Raw genomic sequence first — 17,500 nt, forward strand, 5'->3', positions numbered from 1 at the left:
CTCTCTCTCTCTCTCTCTCTCCAATCCCTTTACCCCATCTTCCCCGTTTCCTCCTTCATTTCTCCGTTGGACAATTTATCGATCTTCTCTCGTTCGTATCGAAAACCCATGCGAACGTTGGGTAATACGTGTCAAGTCGTAACCGTGAACAAAGTTACTCTAAATAGACACCAATCGAAAATCGATTATTATTCGGGGAGGGGGGGAAAGAGAAAGTTTTCTCTTAATAACAATAATAATCGTGTATATCTCTCGTTTATACTCTTTTACACGCGTAGAATTTTTTAATCGTTTTATTACGTGTAACAATTAACAAATATAAAAATCCCTCGTGTGTGATTACTTCATACTAAAAAAATAAGAAATTTTGTAAAGAGGTACTAAATATATCGATCTATCGGTGTGTATTTTGCAAGAGAAGCAGAGAGATAGAGAGAGAGAGGGAGGAAAAGTCCAATTCAATAGACCATGACGGCAGTAGACGAGTTTGGCAGAGCTTCGACAAATTATATATCCGCGGAGAAACGGTCTAGTGAAATCCCTAGTGACATTGGCGAGGCTAAAAGGCTACCGGTTGGTGGTCGGAACGGTAATGGTGGTGCCTAGGGAGCAAGAGAAATAGAGAGGGAGGAGGTGAGTCCGCAGGTTGCTCGGTGTCATTGCAGTAGGGGCCAGTAAATTCACCGAGGCATAGATTGCAGGCAGCCAGCCTCGGCTTTCGTAGTCTATAGCTAGATAGCAGAGGGAAAGAGCGGGGTGGGGAGGGAAAGAGGGTTTACGGGCTGTGGAATAGAATGAGGTGAACTGAGGGGGTGAACGAGGCCGAGCTTAATTTCGCGACCACCTGGAAATCCTCTGGTGCAGTGCCAACTCATTGCTGGATTCATTCATAACGAAAGAGACGAGCGACCCTCTCAAAGGCAACAGTCTCTTTTTCCATCTCTCTTTCTCTTCTATACTTTTCATCTTTCTTTCTTTCTTTCTTTCTTTCTTTCTTTCTTTTTCATTTCATCTCTTTCTTTTAAGAACCATTGTAATCTCATCGATGTTGTTATACAGGACTCTCTTCTTCCATCGCGTCTCCTCCATTTCTACCCTTCGTCGCTAATTGGAGAAGTTGGTTTTTGTCACAAGACGTTCTCTTTCTTTCTCTTTCTCTTTTACTTTTTCCTCTGTCCTTCTCGCTTTTCACTTGTTTTTTTTTACCTCGACAGTTTGCAATTATTTCGGTGCAATAATTTCGTAAAGTAAAATCGGATCGGCTTATTCCGCGAATAAATACGCGCTGAATTTCTCTATGCCTCGATGATTATTATTATTATTATTATTATTATTATTATTATTATTATTGTTATATTTATTTTTATGATTCTCGGAATTATACATACAACAAACGTATCTCTCTCTCTCTCTCTCTCTCTCTCTCTCTCTCTCTTTCTCTCTCTCTCTCTCTTTTCCATATGAATTAAATGTTTCCCGATTTGTAGGAGGAAAACTTTCCGGCGAAAAATTCGTAATCGGTCTCTCTGTAAAAACGTTGATTCGGAGNTCTCTCTCTCTCTCTCTCTCTCTTCTTTCCATATGAATTAAATGTTTCCCGATTTGTAGGAGGAAAACTTTCCGGCGAAAAATTCGTAATCGGTCTCTCTGTAAAAACGTTGATTCGGAGTTATTAAAGCGAAAAACGCATGAATTTCCCTTGTTCTCTTTATATACGCGAACCGGATCCGTTGGCCCTTTACGCAAAATATGTTCGCTCGTCGATTTTCCAACTGCAGCTTGGTAAGAATATAATATTTTACAATAGCGACGGCTCGCGTTCGTCTGGTGTCACTAATATTTGCACGATTTATTTTTAAATGCCGCACACCCGCGTAAGTGTACATTTGTGTATAGGTAGTTTGCTATTTATACAGGGACAAATCGGTGGTTGTATAACGAAACTTTTAATACTCCAGAGGAGGAGATATTTTATATTTGTTGCGTTCCGTAAAAAGGCCAACGCGTACGCGTTTTAGTATACAATATATTGTAAAATTCATATTGGAAAAAGGACGGAACGAATTTCGAGTGCGTATCAAAACACGATGGGGAAACGTTTAAATTTGGGTTCAATTGACAATTCTTTTCTTTTTTTTTTTTTTCGTTAGCTTTTAAAATGTGATTTTTACAATTGATCGTAATCGAACGCGGATATAATCGGACTATCGATCGCAAAGAATTTTGTAGCGAACTTTTTAAACGGGGACGGGAAAAACAAGAAAAATAAAAAAGAAAAGGAAAATCACCATATTCTTATCTCGAGTATTTTCCATTAAAATTGTCGCGTCTGAAAAAAAAAAAGAAAAGAAAAAAAAGAAACGAAAAGGAAACTCGTTGTGTTCTGCCCTCTTACGCGTCGTTCTTTAACGAAAATCTAAAAAAACATTAAAGAGTAAAAAAGAAAAAGAAATATTAAAACAAGAAATAAACAATATTTCGTAACTACTACAACGTGCTCCGACGATTTAACTTTTCGTACGAAATATACCGTGTCGAAATATGAAATCTCGCGAAATGTCTCTCCGTCTACTACGTTCGTTCGTTCGTTCGTTCGTTTCTCACCTATTGTACTTTATATGCCATCAGCTCGAGCAGTCGATCCGCGAGCAAAATTCGTGCTATGCCATTCTCTTTGCCTCTTTTAACGTGAAATGAGATAGTATATACTATATGGTATCAAGGAGGGGGGGGGGAGGGGGGAGAGAGGTGAAGGGAAATGGAGACAGGAGAGCGAAGTAATTAGGTCAGAGCGTTTGTAACAAGGTGTCCCGTGGAAAGCGATACCGACGGATTTATTCGTGAGATTTTACACGCGCTCACATTTACTCCTCTCTCCCTTCGTTTCTACGTTATTCGAACCTAATATAAAAACAAAACAAAACAAAAAAAAAATAGGAAGGTTCGCAGTAAACCCTTTCTATTTTATTAACAGTAACATTGTGTTACTTTCTTTCGTCGTTGTTAAAAAAAAAATATAGTATTGTTCGATTATTTGTATAAAGTTTACGCATGGGAAAATAGATGAGAGGGGAACAAAAAAAAACATGGGGGATGGAAATTGGTTTCGACAAACGACCCGGCGCGAAAATCTCGGCCGTCAGTCTTGACTTGCTGCGAGTCGAGAAACCGTTTCGTCTGTCTGTCTATCTGTCTGTCTGTCTGTCTTTTTTCTCTCCCTCTTTCAAGAGCTCCCTTCTTTCTCTCTCTCTCTCTCTCTCTCTTCCCCCCCATTTTTCGCGTCAGGGATCTTTAGAGAAAATTGCAATTCCTCGTAAGTGACGTTCCAGTCCGTCCCTTCTTTTCTTCCTTCCTTCCTTCCTTCCACATCTTTTAGATGATTAAAATTGGGCTCCGGTGAGCTTCGAGGACGAAAGGTGATTGCAAAGTAGCTGTTTGGATCTAACTTCAAAGAGGGAAAGAGAGAACGAGAGAGAAAGAGAGAGAGAGTTACTGATTCGTGTACTTATTCGCGAGTAAAAAAAAGAGAAAAAAACAAAATATCGTCTAGGTCTCGTTACTTTGGAGTTTATCGTTCCGATCCACGATTTGGCCAAAGGAAGAAAATTCGTGGTTCGTTTGAGATACGCTCGTTTTATGTAGCTACCTACTATCGTTTTCGTATAGTACTACTCTCTTCTTCTTCTTCTTCTTCCTCCTTATCCTACTCCTTCTTCTTATAGCACTCCGATTATTCCTCTGTTAAAAGATGGAAACGAAATGGTTTTCCCTTTGTCGTCGAAGGATGAGATAGAGGAAGAAAGAAGAACATTGACTAGTATAATACTTTGGTCGATTCTCTTTCGATATCGTTCCTAGATATCGATGATCCAGTTTCGGAACGAGGCTAAAATCCTGATAAACCGTTCCAAGTAGTAATAGAAGAAGAAGAAGAAGAAAAAGAAGAAGAAGAAGACGTAGAAAATATCTTAGCTGATATCGTCGTCTTCGTTAGATCGTGAACAAAGGTAAAGAAGACTGGAATGGGCTAAATGAAAACGACGTTTTCAGTACGATATTGTTTTTGTCTTTCTTTACTTCCTATCATAGTAGTAGTAATAGTAGTAGTAGTTACCTTTGTGGAATAGCTTAACCAACGATACCGATGACAACAAAAATCAAAGGAAAATTTAAATGCGTCTCGACGTGTTCTAGTTCAAAGGAATATACAAGTATTCGGAAAGAATGATTGTCATCCCATTGCCGACAATTTTCCTCTTTGAAAACGCGCCGATGTATCTATACGGAAGAACAAGAGAAAAAGAACAAGCATGCAAGTGAATAGGGTGGTACTTTAAGGGGTGAAGGGGACGAAGGGAAGTCACATTAAGCGAGTACCACCGGGACATTCGTGTTCGTTTTATTTTTTTTATACCTTGTCACGATGTTTCCTATGATAATGTGTTATACTCCTGGGAGATTTTGGATTTTTCTTTCCTTTCTAATCCTCATTCCATATCCTTCATTCTCTCTCTCTCTCTCTCTCTCTCTTTCATACCCAATTCATTCCTTTTCTTATTTTCTTCCATCCACGATCGAGTCACATTTTTGCGAGCTTTTTCGTGTTCCCTGACGAAACTTACTTCTCGTGCCACAAAACTCGATTCATTGAATTTCATGTCGATTCTCGTATGTTCCTTCTTTTCCTTTCTTTCTTTCTTTCTATATACGTGGTACGTAAAGAAGAAGAAGAAGAAGAAAACTACTTTCCCGTCGACTTTTGCGCATAATCAATTGTGGAGATCCACGCACGCAGGCACGCACGTAAGCACGTACTACTCGTAAGAGTTTTACAAAGTACAAGCCAACTTTGGAAATGTTTTTTTCTCGATTTGTACAACACTGTCTGGAAGAAATGGACGCAAAGTCTAAATCGTTCCCTATGGGTTTTACGAAATATCTTTACGTTTTCGTCTACTTTGGTATCTGAACGTATATTCCCTGGTCTGATCACGTATTGAACATAACTACTTGACAATTTCTACTTCTGGTATCTCTTTTCCAAGAATTCGCGTGAACTGAATTTATGTTTCTTTATTATTTTGACAAAGGGAAAATGATAAATTATACAGAAGATTGAATTATAATGTGTCCGAGATAATCTGGTCACGAGATAATCACAAACATTGACGAGAAAATATTTAATTATATTTCATCCGCAAAATTCACATTTATCGTTTCAATTTCTTTTCGCGGTGTTCGTTCGAGTATTGATTCGTACCACTGAAGAAATCGCTACCACATAGTTTTCTATCTATCTATCTTTTCATTATTTTTCGTTTTCGGAACGAACCCGAATAGTTATTTCTGAATAAGTAAAAATAAGCAAAGCAAACAGAGGAAAAATGGGGGGAAAAAAAAGAAAATAACAACTCATCGTTTTGTCTTTCCATAAGGGTGATGAAGCCGTACCAAAAATACGACGAATTCAAAGAATTCTTGCGCGTATCGATAATTTTCTGACGATCTGACCACGTATCGGTTTTTTTATTACTGAAAATTTATCTCCTCTCTCTTTTTCGTTATTCCTTCGTTCGGAAATTTCGTCGACGACTTTTCTATCGATTAATAAAAAAGAAAATGAATGTTTCGTCGAAACACATTATGATTGTGTCATTTGCCATTCCACTAATCTCGTTTCGTTTTCATGTAATATAGCTCAGATCCGAGCCAAAATCGAACAGATAAAGTTTGGTTTCGGATCGAAGGGCCATAGCCAACAAAAAAAAACTAGTGGTGGTTGGTTTCCTTTCGCCGACTGTCGCCGTCGTCGTCGTCGCCGTCGCCGTCCTCGTCCTCGTCCAACCATTTTTGGCTCTCGATACCACTCAGTGTGCCGTAAAAAATGTACGAGTTATAGCGATCTCCGGCATAAAGTGGTCGTCGGTGGTGGTCGAGCATAGCAACGCCGGCATATTGGAAACCATCCAATAACCCCCAGTTGGTCCCTGTACGAGCACCAGCGTGTATCGATACTGAGAAATAGTAAGGGACGATGGTAACAAATATAAAGAAGGGAACGGTGTGTACTCGGAGGTCAGAAAAATCTTGAGAAACGAAGAAACAAGGAATCGAAGGAAAGTATAACGGGGAAAGGTCGAGTTTACCTATCTAGTGCTATAGGGAGTGGTAAAAAGGGCAAGAAAACCTAAGGGTTTTCCTTTGATCGTATTTCCGTTAGGAGATGGAGAGACGTTCTTTGTGCCTTTGCGGTTTAATGTACGCGAGCATGCGCGTTTACCAACGGGGGATGATGGGGAGGGGGGCAGGGGGGGTTGGGTGGTGAACGGTTAACCCGTGACTTAATATCGGCAAACTCTTTCACTTCACTTGCCTTTCGTTCTCTTCGCGTTCCTCTGATCCCACGTGAAATCGATTTGTTTGCATTTGAATTTTTTACTCTAGCCCTTTTCTATTCCTTTTTGTTTTCTCTTTTTTTTTTGCTTTTTGCTTGGGGTTTTTTCTTTTTTTTTTTTTCTATTTCTATTTCATTATTCAGAGAAACGAAACACCGGCGGCTCGCAATAGAAATTTTGAATTTTATCCGAGCGTGTATCTTCTCTGGAGCGTAGGATTTTAATGAGCCTATAAACGAGTACCTTATGAAAATTCGATACCAACGTGCATTGTGTATCCTACAGATAATCGATGAACTTTTCTTCATTGCGCTGTTTCTCTTTCTCTTTCTCTCTCTCTCTCTCTCTCTCTCTCTCTTTCTTTTTCCTATACGATGGGAAACTTTATCGATCGTAATCGCGTGGAATTATTATAACGCTTTCCCATAAACTATTGAATCCGCATCGTAAAATTGTTAAACAAAGGTTATTGAGTAGGATCAAGAATATTGTTGTGCGTGTGTGTCTATGCATGAATATACGTATATATATATTTACGTTCACTTACCCTCCAACGTGCCGCTGTATACGTGGGAAGGATCGAAGGCAATATTTCGGTCGTTCGATCCTTCGAAAATTGTATCTTCGTGGAAGAGGCTGGTGTCTCTTACGAGTCTCATCTTAAACTCTCTGAAATAAAAATAAACATAAGAAATATATTCGGACCGAAAAACAGTTATGATGGAGCGCTTATTTTTCTTATAACATAATATTTTTTCTATTTTAGAATTTTATTTTCATTTTGGTAGAAATTTTACACACACAGAGTGCACTTTATCTAATATTATATTTAATAATTTTTGACGAATGAAAATCAGCAAACGACACGCGTTATTGATTTGCCTATATATTTTACTGGAATTACAATTTTGTAATCTTCCGCGTTAATTGATAATAAACATTATTAAGTAATCATTTGTAAGACATGTTATTAGATCAAGAAAGAAAAGCGGGTGGGTCATAGTATAGGAAGATAGATAACTCATAGGTAACATAAAGGAAGTACGAAGACGAAGAGATAGTCAATTAATCAATATTGGCGACCCTGTAATCCGACTATCTATGAACCGTGCGGGCAGCCGCACGAGCGTATCACTATGCTAGCAACATAATTAATGCGATATCGTTCACTCGAAATACCCACAGATATATACGTATATACATATAGAAGAAGATATACATCTATTTGTGAAAGGGAACACACTGTTAAGCATTATTTTTTCATCCAACGATGACAACTTATTTTAAATAAATATTCAACCAAGCGTATTACATATTATATTTCGTCCAACATTTACTAGCTAATTAAATATTCCCTCATTAAAGATTTTTCCATCTTCAGGAACGGAAAATTCATTGTACTTTTTTCTGTCGTTAACTTGACAGAAAAAAAAACCGAGAAAGATAGAGACAAAATTAAAGAGAAGAGATGGAGAAAAGCTTTTTATTAAAGGCAAATGCATGCCTTATTGCAAAATTCTAGTCATTATTATCATTATAATTTTCATTATATTCGGGAATTAGTAAAGATGACTGGGACGATGTTGAATCAATTATTGACTGTTTGTCCTTCTCTATCTTTCTCACTATTTCTCTTTCTCTCTACCTGTACTTCTATGCGTTGCCTATGTCGAAACTAGTAGACGCGTAATGAAATTATCGGTAATGACCTCGGGCTAGGCCGTATGAACGATGTTTTCGGTTAATTGTCGGTGAAAGGGCTGGCTTTGGTTCGGCGGCTTCCCTTCTCATCAAATTACTGCCACGCACGAGATACACATTCTCGTTTCCATTCATCGTACGAGCACGGAATCTCTATGTTTCCTGCATTTCATATCTGACTAAACTACTCGTTCTCTACAATCTTAACGAGAAACACTATTCACATTTTTACGTAATCCCTACATATTTTTCTACATTTTCTCATATTATTTTTTTAAAATCTCATTAAAATTAAACAATCATTAAACTAATTAACGGCCTACTCAAAATTGGAGAAACTAATTTTCGTTTGATTACTAAATTCAAGCAACAATATGCACGTTTCGTAGTGGTGGATGGGTGTTCCCTCCGGGGAGGGAAGAAAAACACCCTGTATTGTTGACTATGGAGAGACGGTAAAAAATGACCTCTTTGGAAATGTCAGCTATGTATGAGAAGGTTTCGTAGAAAAGTGACTCGTATAAAAAGAGGATATTAAACTTTTTATAAAGACAATGTATTACGTGTAGCAGCAATTAAATTCATTGCATCAATATCGGTATAGTTTTCTTTTTTTGTTTGTAAGATCGACCAAAAATTAATCGAATTCCTTTCGAAATTTTATTTGTGTGATTACTCTTTATAAATAAATATTAAATTACTTAAAATTATATATACCGTATTAAATTGCTATATCAAATATCTGCAAGCGGAAAGGATTTGTATTAGTCAAACTAACGAAAATGAGAAATAATCACGTAGATGATTTTCATATTAAATTTTGAGAAACTGAAACTGTCGTCGTTGTATGTATACCAAAAATATAGCTACGTACATCCACAGAAAATATCGTCTCGTTAATTAGGAAGTACACGGACTTTCCCGTAGGCGATGTCGAAGTCGCCCGCAGCCATGACACTACTACTCGCAATTAATTACCGCAGAATCGCTATGTAATTACGAGCTCGATGATGGATTCGCGGGTTTCGCATTGCTATTATTATTAATATTATATTATTAATATTATTATTATTATTATTATTATTATTTTATTATTATTATTACATTTATTATCATTATCATCCGGGTTCCGCAAGATCTTTGATTCGGTAGATTTCCAGTCTGGTACATTCCCACAAGAATATTAGTAAGTATTTAACCGATTCTACCAAGTATGCAAGCACGTAGATCTATTATGGTTTATGAGAGAGATACCATTGTTCAGTGTTTAATACTTTTCTGAATATCCTAGAAGTTCCAATCATCGCTATCTTCTATTATCGTTATTATTTGACTTTTCTGAACAAAAAATGATGATCTCGGTTTTATTAAAACCGATAAAACGATACTCGCAACAACCCTAAGCCAAGTGGAGTATTATTTGGGGTTTGTTCTATTGTAGCATTTTTATTATTATTATTATACTCTAGGCCTATGTGTAAGGGGTTTATTATTATGATTATTATTATTACTATTATTATCATCATCATCATTGTTACATTTAGATTTATATTTGTTTTTTTTTTTTTATCTCATTCGATATCACATTAAGCTGATATTTATCTGCACGATTGTCTCTCAGATAGAAAGAAAATACTCATTAATCGTAGAAAATTATTTAAATTTCGTTACACTAGAGATTTTTTGTTACTCCCTTTATTCATAAGCCATCTTTCTTTCCCCAATACTTTGTAATTACGCTTGACGAACGAATAAATATTTAATCCAGGGGGATAACAATGTAGAGTTATCTTGTTTGAGTTGGATAGACGGAACAAGTACCGAGAAGAGAAAGCTCTTTCAGTATCCTCTCTTGCTCTCATATTCGATTTAATCTCACTTTAATCTCCCTTTTGTATCGGACAACGCTACTTCATATCAATTTTTTCTACGCCTTGTTAACGTCAACGTCGACCGAAAGAAATGTGAGATGCGAGACTTGATTCCAATATGTTTTTCTCTCTTTCCCTCTTCTGTTTATACCATTATTTTATTTATACATATGCCCGCGTGTCAAACTGTACAATTTAGTTAAATCGTGACAAGTCTAGGTTTTATCCAAAAACAACTAGACGTTTTAAAGGGGGAAAGTTTATAAAAAGAATTTGATTATACATTTATAAAGCTAGAGTCATTTCGGATATATTTAGTTTGTTATATTTGAAGGATAAAAAAAGAGTGGTTTTGGAAATATTTCAACATTCTAGTTAACTGAACTTTACTGTCTGCGCGTAAAATGAAAGGGTTACTTTCGGGGATTGAAAGTAGTCATTTCTAATGGCTACGAAGGGTTCCAAAGTGAATACTTACAAGAGAAGGATTTTGACGAATAAAGGAGAGATGAAGAAAAGGGATAGGGAAAGAGAAAGAAAGAAACTCGTGTGTTGGTGCGTGAGTGTAAGGTAAAGGTTGGTAGGAGTATTGGAGTCTAAAGGGAAGGGAGTTAATGTCCGTTTTTCTTGGTTAGTCCTCTCTCAGGAGGATATCGATTTTCTTCCGACGTTGAAGCGTCGAATGTGGCCGAGGAAACTCCCTTCAGAGCCGTCTGCTTCTTCGCTAATTGTTCGTTACGCCGACACGATTCTTTATTAGGGGTACTGCGTCTTCATCGGACAAGTGGCGTCTGGACATGTTAGGTGTTAAGTCTTATTTTTCCTCTTATTTTATTCCTTCTTCTTCTTTCGTTAAGTCTCCCCACGAGGGAATTTAAAGGCTTTACGTTCTTATTCTCTTTCTGTCTCTCTTTGCCTTTTCTTTTTCTTTTCTTTTCATTTCGTTAAAGTCGATCATGCCGACTCGATAAATTTGTTCACTCGAACGATGTCTATAAAATGAACGAACGAACGAACGAATGAATGAATGAACGACGAATTTCACTTTTCCCGTTCCATCCCTTATCCTTTTTACCCCTCCCTATTATATTTTTTTCCCTTCCACCCCCCCATCTCTCTTTCTGTCTCGTCGAAAAAGAACATCGAATCTCTCGTCTGTCGGTGAACGTCGACAAAAATTCGCACTCGTCTCGTTCCGGTGTTCGTTCACATAAATCCAATTCCCGTTCGACGAGAGCATCGAGACAAATTCGAAAGCGTGCGTGCGTGAGTGCGTGAGTGCGTGTTGCGAACTTGCATGAGTGCGCGTACGTGCGTGCGTGCGTGCGTGCGTGTAATCGAACTAACGATGGAACAAGAGAGATGAAAATCTACAAGAGAGAGAGAGAGAGAGAGAGAGAGAGAGAGAGAGAGAGAGAGAGAGAGAGTATGTACGAATACGTACGTACGTACATTTTGTCATCGAGAACAATCATCATCGACGATTGAAACACATCGGTTGTGTGTCGTTCCTTTTTTCTTTTATTATCCACCACCCCAACCCCCACCCACCCCCTTTCTATTTTTCTTTTTTTTTTGCTTTGCTGTTTTTTGTTCACACCCAACGTAGTATTGGTTTAATGAAAATGAATGGATCCGAGTAGCGGCTTGAAAAAAAAAAGTGTCATTTTTTCTCCACATAGGATTCTCTTTTTTTTTTTTATTTTTTATATAAAACTATTCACGTTCCCTCTTTTTTCTCTCTCTCTCTCTCTCTCTGTTCCCTGTTTTTTGCTTTTTGTTAGTTTACATCAGAGGTTCCCAAACTTATTTGTCTTATCAAACCTTTTAACCCTTTTACAGCGATATGCGCAAAGTTTTTTCGTATCTATAAAGAAATTTATGCAATTTCTAATGAAGAAATATCAACCATTAATTATTGAGAATTTTGTTTACAATTATATAGATTAAATTCTATTTTCCATGAATCTTATTGCAATCTAGTTGCATGCCACATTTGTTAAAAAAATATTAAATTAAGGAAAAAACAAATTCGATTCATTGGATATATGATTTTATAGACGTACGTGACTATTTCCCTTCTGAAAATGTACTTTCTTTCGTTAAAAAAAAAAAACAAAAAAAAAGAAAAAGAAAAAAGCGGAAAGATTCAGTGACAAGAGTATTACTGCCCCCCCACACACCCCTGGATCGTTTCCAGCGAGCCTCAAGGCGCTGATTTAAATCTTCGAAGGGATTTCGTTGATATATCTCATCGATTTTCTCGCGTGAATTTGAGAAATGAATTTCTCGTGCGTCACCCACTTTTTATTGGCCTATTTCTGTCTCCTTTCTTTCTTTTTTAATGTTCGCGAATACGATTAGTGGACTTGAACGTTAAAACGTGGTGTCGTGAAATGAGATTAGCCGCAGGAGTAATGCTTTACGGTCGCGACAACATCGTTTAGGGTTTGTAATACAGTCAGGAAAGAGGTAACTAAAGTCTACACGAATCTAGACGTGTTCTTTAACAAATTGCCATCGTACTTTTAATCGATCATAATTTTTAAAAAATAAATCGTTTGTTTGCACAATTAACAAAGCTTTTCTTTATCAATCAATTTTTTCAATTTATTTTATACTAATATATTCGTGAATTATATTTTATACAAAGCATACGTTGTACGTACAAATATATACACACACACACAGGCACGCACACACATACACACAGACACATGCTCTTCTCCTTGGTTTCGTAATCGAATTGAATTGATTTTCAAGGCCTCTCCAGGGTCCAACAATAGATCACTATGGTAGACGTGTCTCTCATTGATCAGAGAGATAGATAGATAGATAGATAGATAGATAGATAAATGGATAAAAATAAAATGAGAAATAAAAATTAATCTCTCTCTTCTGAAATATCTCGTCCCATTAAGTCGTCGTGATAATCGCTTAGGCCGTTCTTGAATGACTAGAATAATCTCTCGTCTAATTACTTCGGATTTATCGTGGATATATTTTTCGGATTAATTCCTATCCGTAAATGGTTATTGAAGAATTCGATGTAATAATCGCGAATCGTTTGCTTTGAAAGTCTACGATGAGAAAAAGTAATGAAACTAGGATAGGTAGATGGATAGAAAGAGAAAGAGAGATAGAAAACAAGCGATTATTATCGGAAGGAACTCATTAGCGCGCGATCCAATTAAATCGCATTATCGGCAATAACGATAACGAGAAGTGGCCCGAGGTATTAGAATCTAGTCTTTTATATCAACCAAATCGAAAGCCGTTCATCGACGTCTCGAACGTTGCCAATTTCGTGCGAATATTTTGCTAGAGAGAGATAGAGAGAAAGAGTAGAAGGGATAGATGAAAGAAAAAAAGGGCGAGACTGAAAAAATATCATCACTCGTAGTTCCCGCCTAGCCTCGCCTCGCGTCGTTGTATTTTTTAAAAACAGAAATGTTATTAAAATAAATAACATTCTGTTTTAATTCGTCGCACCGCGACGTGGACGCGAGCCAAATTTGGTTATATTATAAAAAAGAAAAAAATTCTATAACTATAAATATAAATAACAGAGAACGGATCGGAGAGAGAAATCTTTCGATTGTCAAAAAAATAGGGGGATGAAAAATTCATTGTGGTTTTTTTTAATAACGCTTATCTATTAAAAGAAAAAATATAGAAAAGTGAGCGACGATGAAAGGGAATAAAAAAAAAGAAAAAATGAGCAAACGAGAGAGAGAGAGAGAGAGAGAAAGAGAGGTAGCGCAATCGAAGCGAATTCGTGGCAAGCTTCACGATTAATTACCTTCCGAGTCAGGTACCCTCTCTCATCCCTTTTCGAATGGGGAGTCACGCGGCGTGATTGACATTCGCGCGAACGAACTTAACATACGCGGTGGTAATTCGTTTGAAAGAGTGAGACCAATTCATTTTGAAGGATCGATACAAGAAGGACACTCACAATACATACGCTATACGCTTTTTTTCCTGCCGAAGGTCGACATTTTTCTTCCCTTTTCCCACTTAAAATACGTGTCCCACCAAGGCACCTCTCGTATTTCAATGATAATTTACTACTCGAAAAGAACTCTTTTCTCTCTCTCTCTCTCTTTCTCTTGTTTTCTTTATCTTTTTTCTTCTTTCTTTCTTTCTTTCTTTTCTTTTATTTTCTATCCCTAAGGTACCGTATTTCGACTTCGATGACTTCGCTCGACCTCATTTATACATCTCGCACTGTACTTGTACACACACGCACACGTTCACGCAAAAAGGGCTTCGAAGGTTGACGTCTTTCCTCCTGAATTCAGATTGCTTAGGTCGATGTACAAAAGAGAAATGTCGCCTTGAGGGTCGTCCTCGAAATTCCTTTTCTATCGATCGTGATTTCCTGAGAAAATTAGAATACGAGAAAAGCCTAAGAAATGGGTCTATTTATTTCGGCATAGAAATCCTAAAGAAAAGAAATAATAATAAATAATGATATCGATAAATATTTAATACTCTTATTGTCAACAAAATAATTCATCTATAACAAATAATAATAGTTATGACTTGAATTTATTGATTTCAAGTAAAAGATAATGCAATTTTAAAGAAAAATTTTATATCGAGAGGATTAAATATAAATGATATTATTTGAATTATAAGTTTAGTCAAGGACAATAAAGATCCCTGGTAGATGTAGAAAAAACTTCGAGATTTCAACTTCAATAATAAGAACAAGAGCAATGCTGTTAGTTGCCTTTTTCCGAGTCAAGAAGTGAAGCAGTTTGAAAGTCCTGCTACCGCCAGACAATTCACGTTACTTCCGTAATGTTCTAGGGAAAGAAGTGTTGAACGCCATGGAAGTTAACCCGGATGTAATGCTTATGGAACTTGTCCATGAAGAAAGTAGTGGCAGGKATTCCAACAACACGGAGAACTTCAAGACCGCAAACGAATAGCTGCTGGAGAAAACATTGTTCGTGCCTTCATTCATGCTTCTTTTACCGAAACAGTGATATTTATGATGATTATCTTTTAGATGTGTTATACAAGATTTTTCTTATACTAATTCTAAGTATTATCATAGAATTTGTCTCTTTATAATTGGAGTCGTAGTTAAAGAAACGAAATGATAACAACAATCATTATAAAGTTATGAACGTATAAACATATATAATTTTTGTCTATTACGTGATTAATAATTATCTTAAATTAGGAGATAGAGACAAAAATGTGAACATATGTGTGAATCTCTGAAGCAGAATACGTGGCGCTGACATGGAGCATTGGTCCGTAAGTGACGTGTATGCAATTTCCGCGAATGTAACGTAGAGATTTATAGGTTTCGTGTCAATGGCACAACACAACATAAACGCAGTTCTATCGACATATTGCGCGCTACTCTCCCCAATGTGATGCGTTCGAATCAGCTCGTCTCGCAAGGCCGTCGGGATGATAGCAATAGCGACAGATCGAGAGGACGGAAGCTTATCGATGCCTTGTCAAACGTTGATCAAAACGGCTGTGTTAGCACGGATTAACGTTCATATCGCGGTTACTCGTTACACCTCCAGGCTATTCGTTCATGATGAACACTTTCATGCTTGCGATTGTCCATCGGATTTCGTTACAGTTACCAATATTTAACGCATTCTCTTTCTCTATCTCTCTCTCTCTTTCTCTGTTATTATTCGCTACAAGCTATGCATTCTGTCAGTCATATATAGATTCGATCTTTCGTTTGATAAATCGTTGACAAATTTTTTAACTATTTCCCAAATATTGTCGATTCCATTTTTGGTAATAGGCAACTCGTTGTTTGACAGTTCAAATGATAACTCTTGTTAGATTTTAGCAATTTATTATATAAACGTTACGATCACTGTTAAATCATATATCTGTCATTTTAATTGATTGCCACATAATTGATCTCGTTCTGTTAAGTTATATACCACGTATCATTTATCTTTTCTTTTCGACTTTAACATTTATGTCGAATATATATTAATTTCTTTGTTTTCTATTTCAAGTGAAAGGTTCAATTTGCTGACAAGGATACCATTGGAAAAGTCGTATGAAAAGAAAAATTCAGCTTTGATGTCATGAAATTTGGTTGGATGAGCATCGTCACGTTTTCTCCTAAAGGGAGACGAAAAATCTTACGGTAGACTTTTGAAAGACGCGCGAAACGTGCGAGGAACGTCGAATCACGACGTACCGTTCATTTGACCAATACATGTACATACACACACACACACACGTATATGTGCATAGAAAAGACGAGTGCGGAAAAACACAGAGAGGACACACGTTTTACGAACCTGTCAAGAGCACGAAGACGTAGGTTCAACGTAGAGTCCTTCGGACGACTAGAAGTTGAAGTATCTCGACGACTTCTTGCTCGATGTTCCCTCAGTGCCGCTGTGTCGTACCAAGCTGGACTGTAGTGTCTAATGTAGGAGTCTCTCGTGATACTGGCTGAAAATACGAAATTTAGGTAACTATTAATAATTGCATCATTACAAGATGTTCGATTGAAAATAAATTCAAATATTTATGAAAATGTGATGATAAATTTTGGAATAAGTTGCAACAGAATAATGGATTGGCAAGAAAGAGGAGGTGGAAGAGGAGGAGGAGGAGGAGGAGGTGGAGGCTTGTGTCATACCAAGCTGGACTGTAGTGTCTAATGTAGGAGTCTTTCGTGATACTGGCTGAAAGTACGAAATTTAGGTGACTATTAATAATTGCATCATTACAAGATGTTCGATTGAAAATAAATTCAAATATTTATGAAAATGTGATGATAAATTTTGGAATAAGTTGCAACAGAATAATGGATTGGCAAGAAAGAGGAGGAGGAGGAGGAGGAGGAGGATGTGGAGGCTCGATATCGAGGAATCTGAAAGCGTAGATATAAATGCAAACTGTCGTCGGCGTAATTTACTTTTATTAGCCGATAAATTTTCGAACCTTAGCGGTGGGAAGAGTATAGGAAGAGGAAAGTAGAAGAACGACGACGATGGTGGCTGCGATTACGAGCGAAGGCCAATCTTCATATGCAAATCCGGCATAAGCGTAACGACTCTTCCAACGTGGTGCTGCTGGCGCTGTGATGGCGACGTACCAAAAGCCAGAAGCACAACCCTACGGGTGGTCCAAACGCGTTATCGCCTTGATAACAATTTTATTACAACGTCAGATCTTTCGATGTGGAAGGAACCAACCAAAGGAGCTTATTTCCCTCTCTCTCTCTTCCCTTTTTCCGGAACTTCGCAGACAATTTTTCAAAGTCACTCAAGAGCCGTGCATGTTCTTGCCACGTCACAGATAAGACACGTTACCTTCCTAGCCTTCCCTCTTCTTCGACTTTTCTTCTTTCCCTATAAAACGTCTATTTGTATGTAGGTATGTATATAAGAATAGGAAAAGAAAAGAGTAAGAGAGAAAGAGAGAGAGAGAATATGGGAAGAGCTTCAAATACAATGTTCCTTTGGGAAAGAAAAAGAGAGAGAATTACCATCGCGTGTTGAAGATCTTAGGATAAGATTG

At 37.2% G+C, this 17,500-nt stretch overlaps 1 protein-coding gene across 2 annotated transcripts in view; it reads right to left on the reverse strand.

Moving 5' to 3' along the window:
• Positions 1 to 17,500, reverse strand: part of LOC106784078 (disintegrin and metalloproteinase domain-containing protein 10-like) — a 129,281-nt gene that overhangs the window by 76,970 nt on the left and 34,811 nt on the right. Inside the window, exons 3-4 of one of the 2 annotated variants that reach the window (XM_014743197.1) lie at positions 16,270 to 16,426; positions 6,943 to 7,064 (exon numbers count right to left, since the gene is read on the reverse strand). In XM_014743197.1, the coding sequence (XP_014598683.1) occupies positions 6,943 to 7,064; positions 16,270 to 16,426 (279 nt within the window). Of the gene's footprint in view, positions 1 to 6,942; positions 7,065 to 16,269; positions 16,427 to 17,500 lie in introns of those variants that run through there. The other variant, XM_014743198.1, reaches the window with a different exon arrangement.

This window comes from Polistes canadensis, unplaced genomic scaffold (genome assembly GCF_001313835.1).
Source record: "Polistes canadensis isolate GaletaPanama2010 unplaced genomic scaffold, ASM131383v1 scaffold_30, whole genome shotgun sequence".
NCBI classification, from domain to species: Eukaryota; Metazoa; Arthropoda; class Insecta; order Hymenoptera; family Vespidae; genus Polistes; species Polistes canadensis.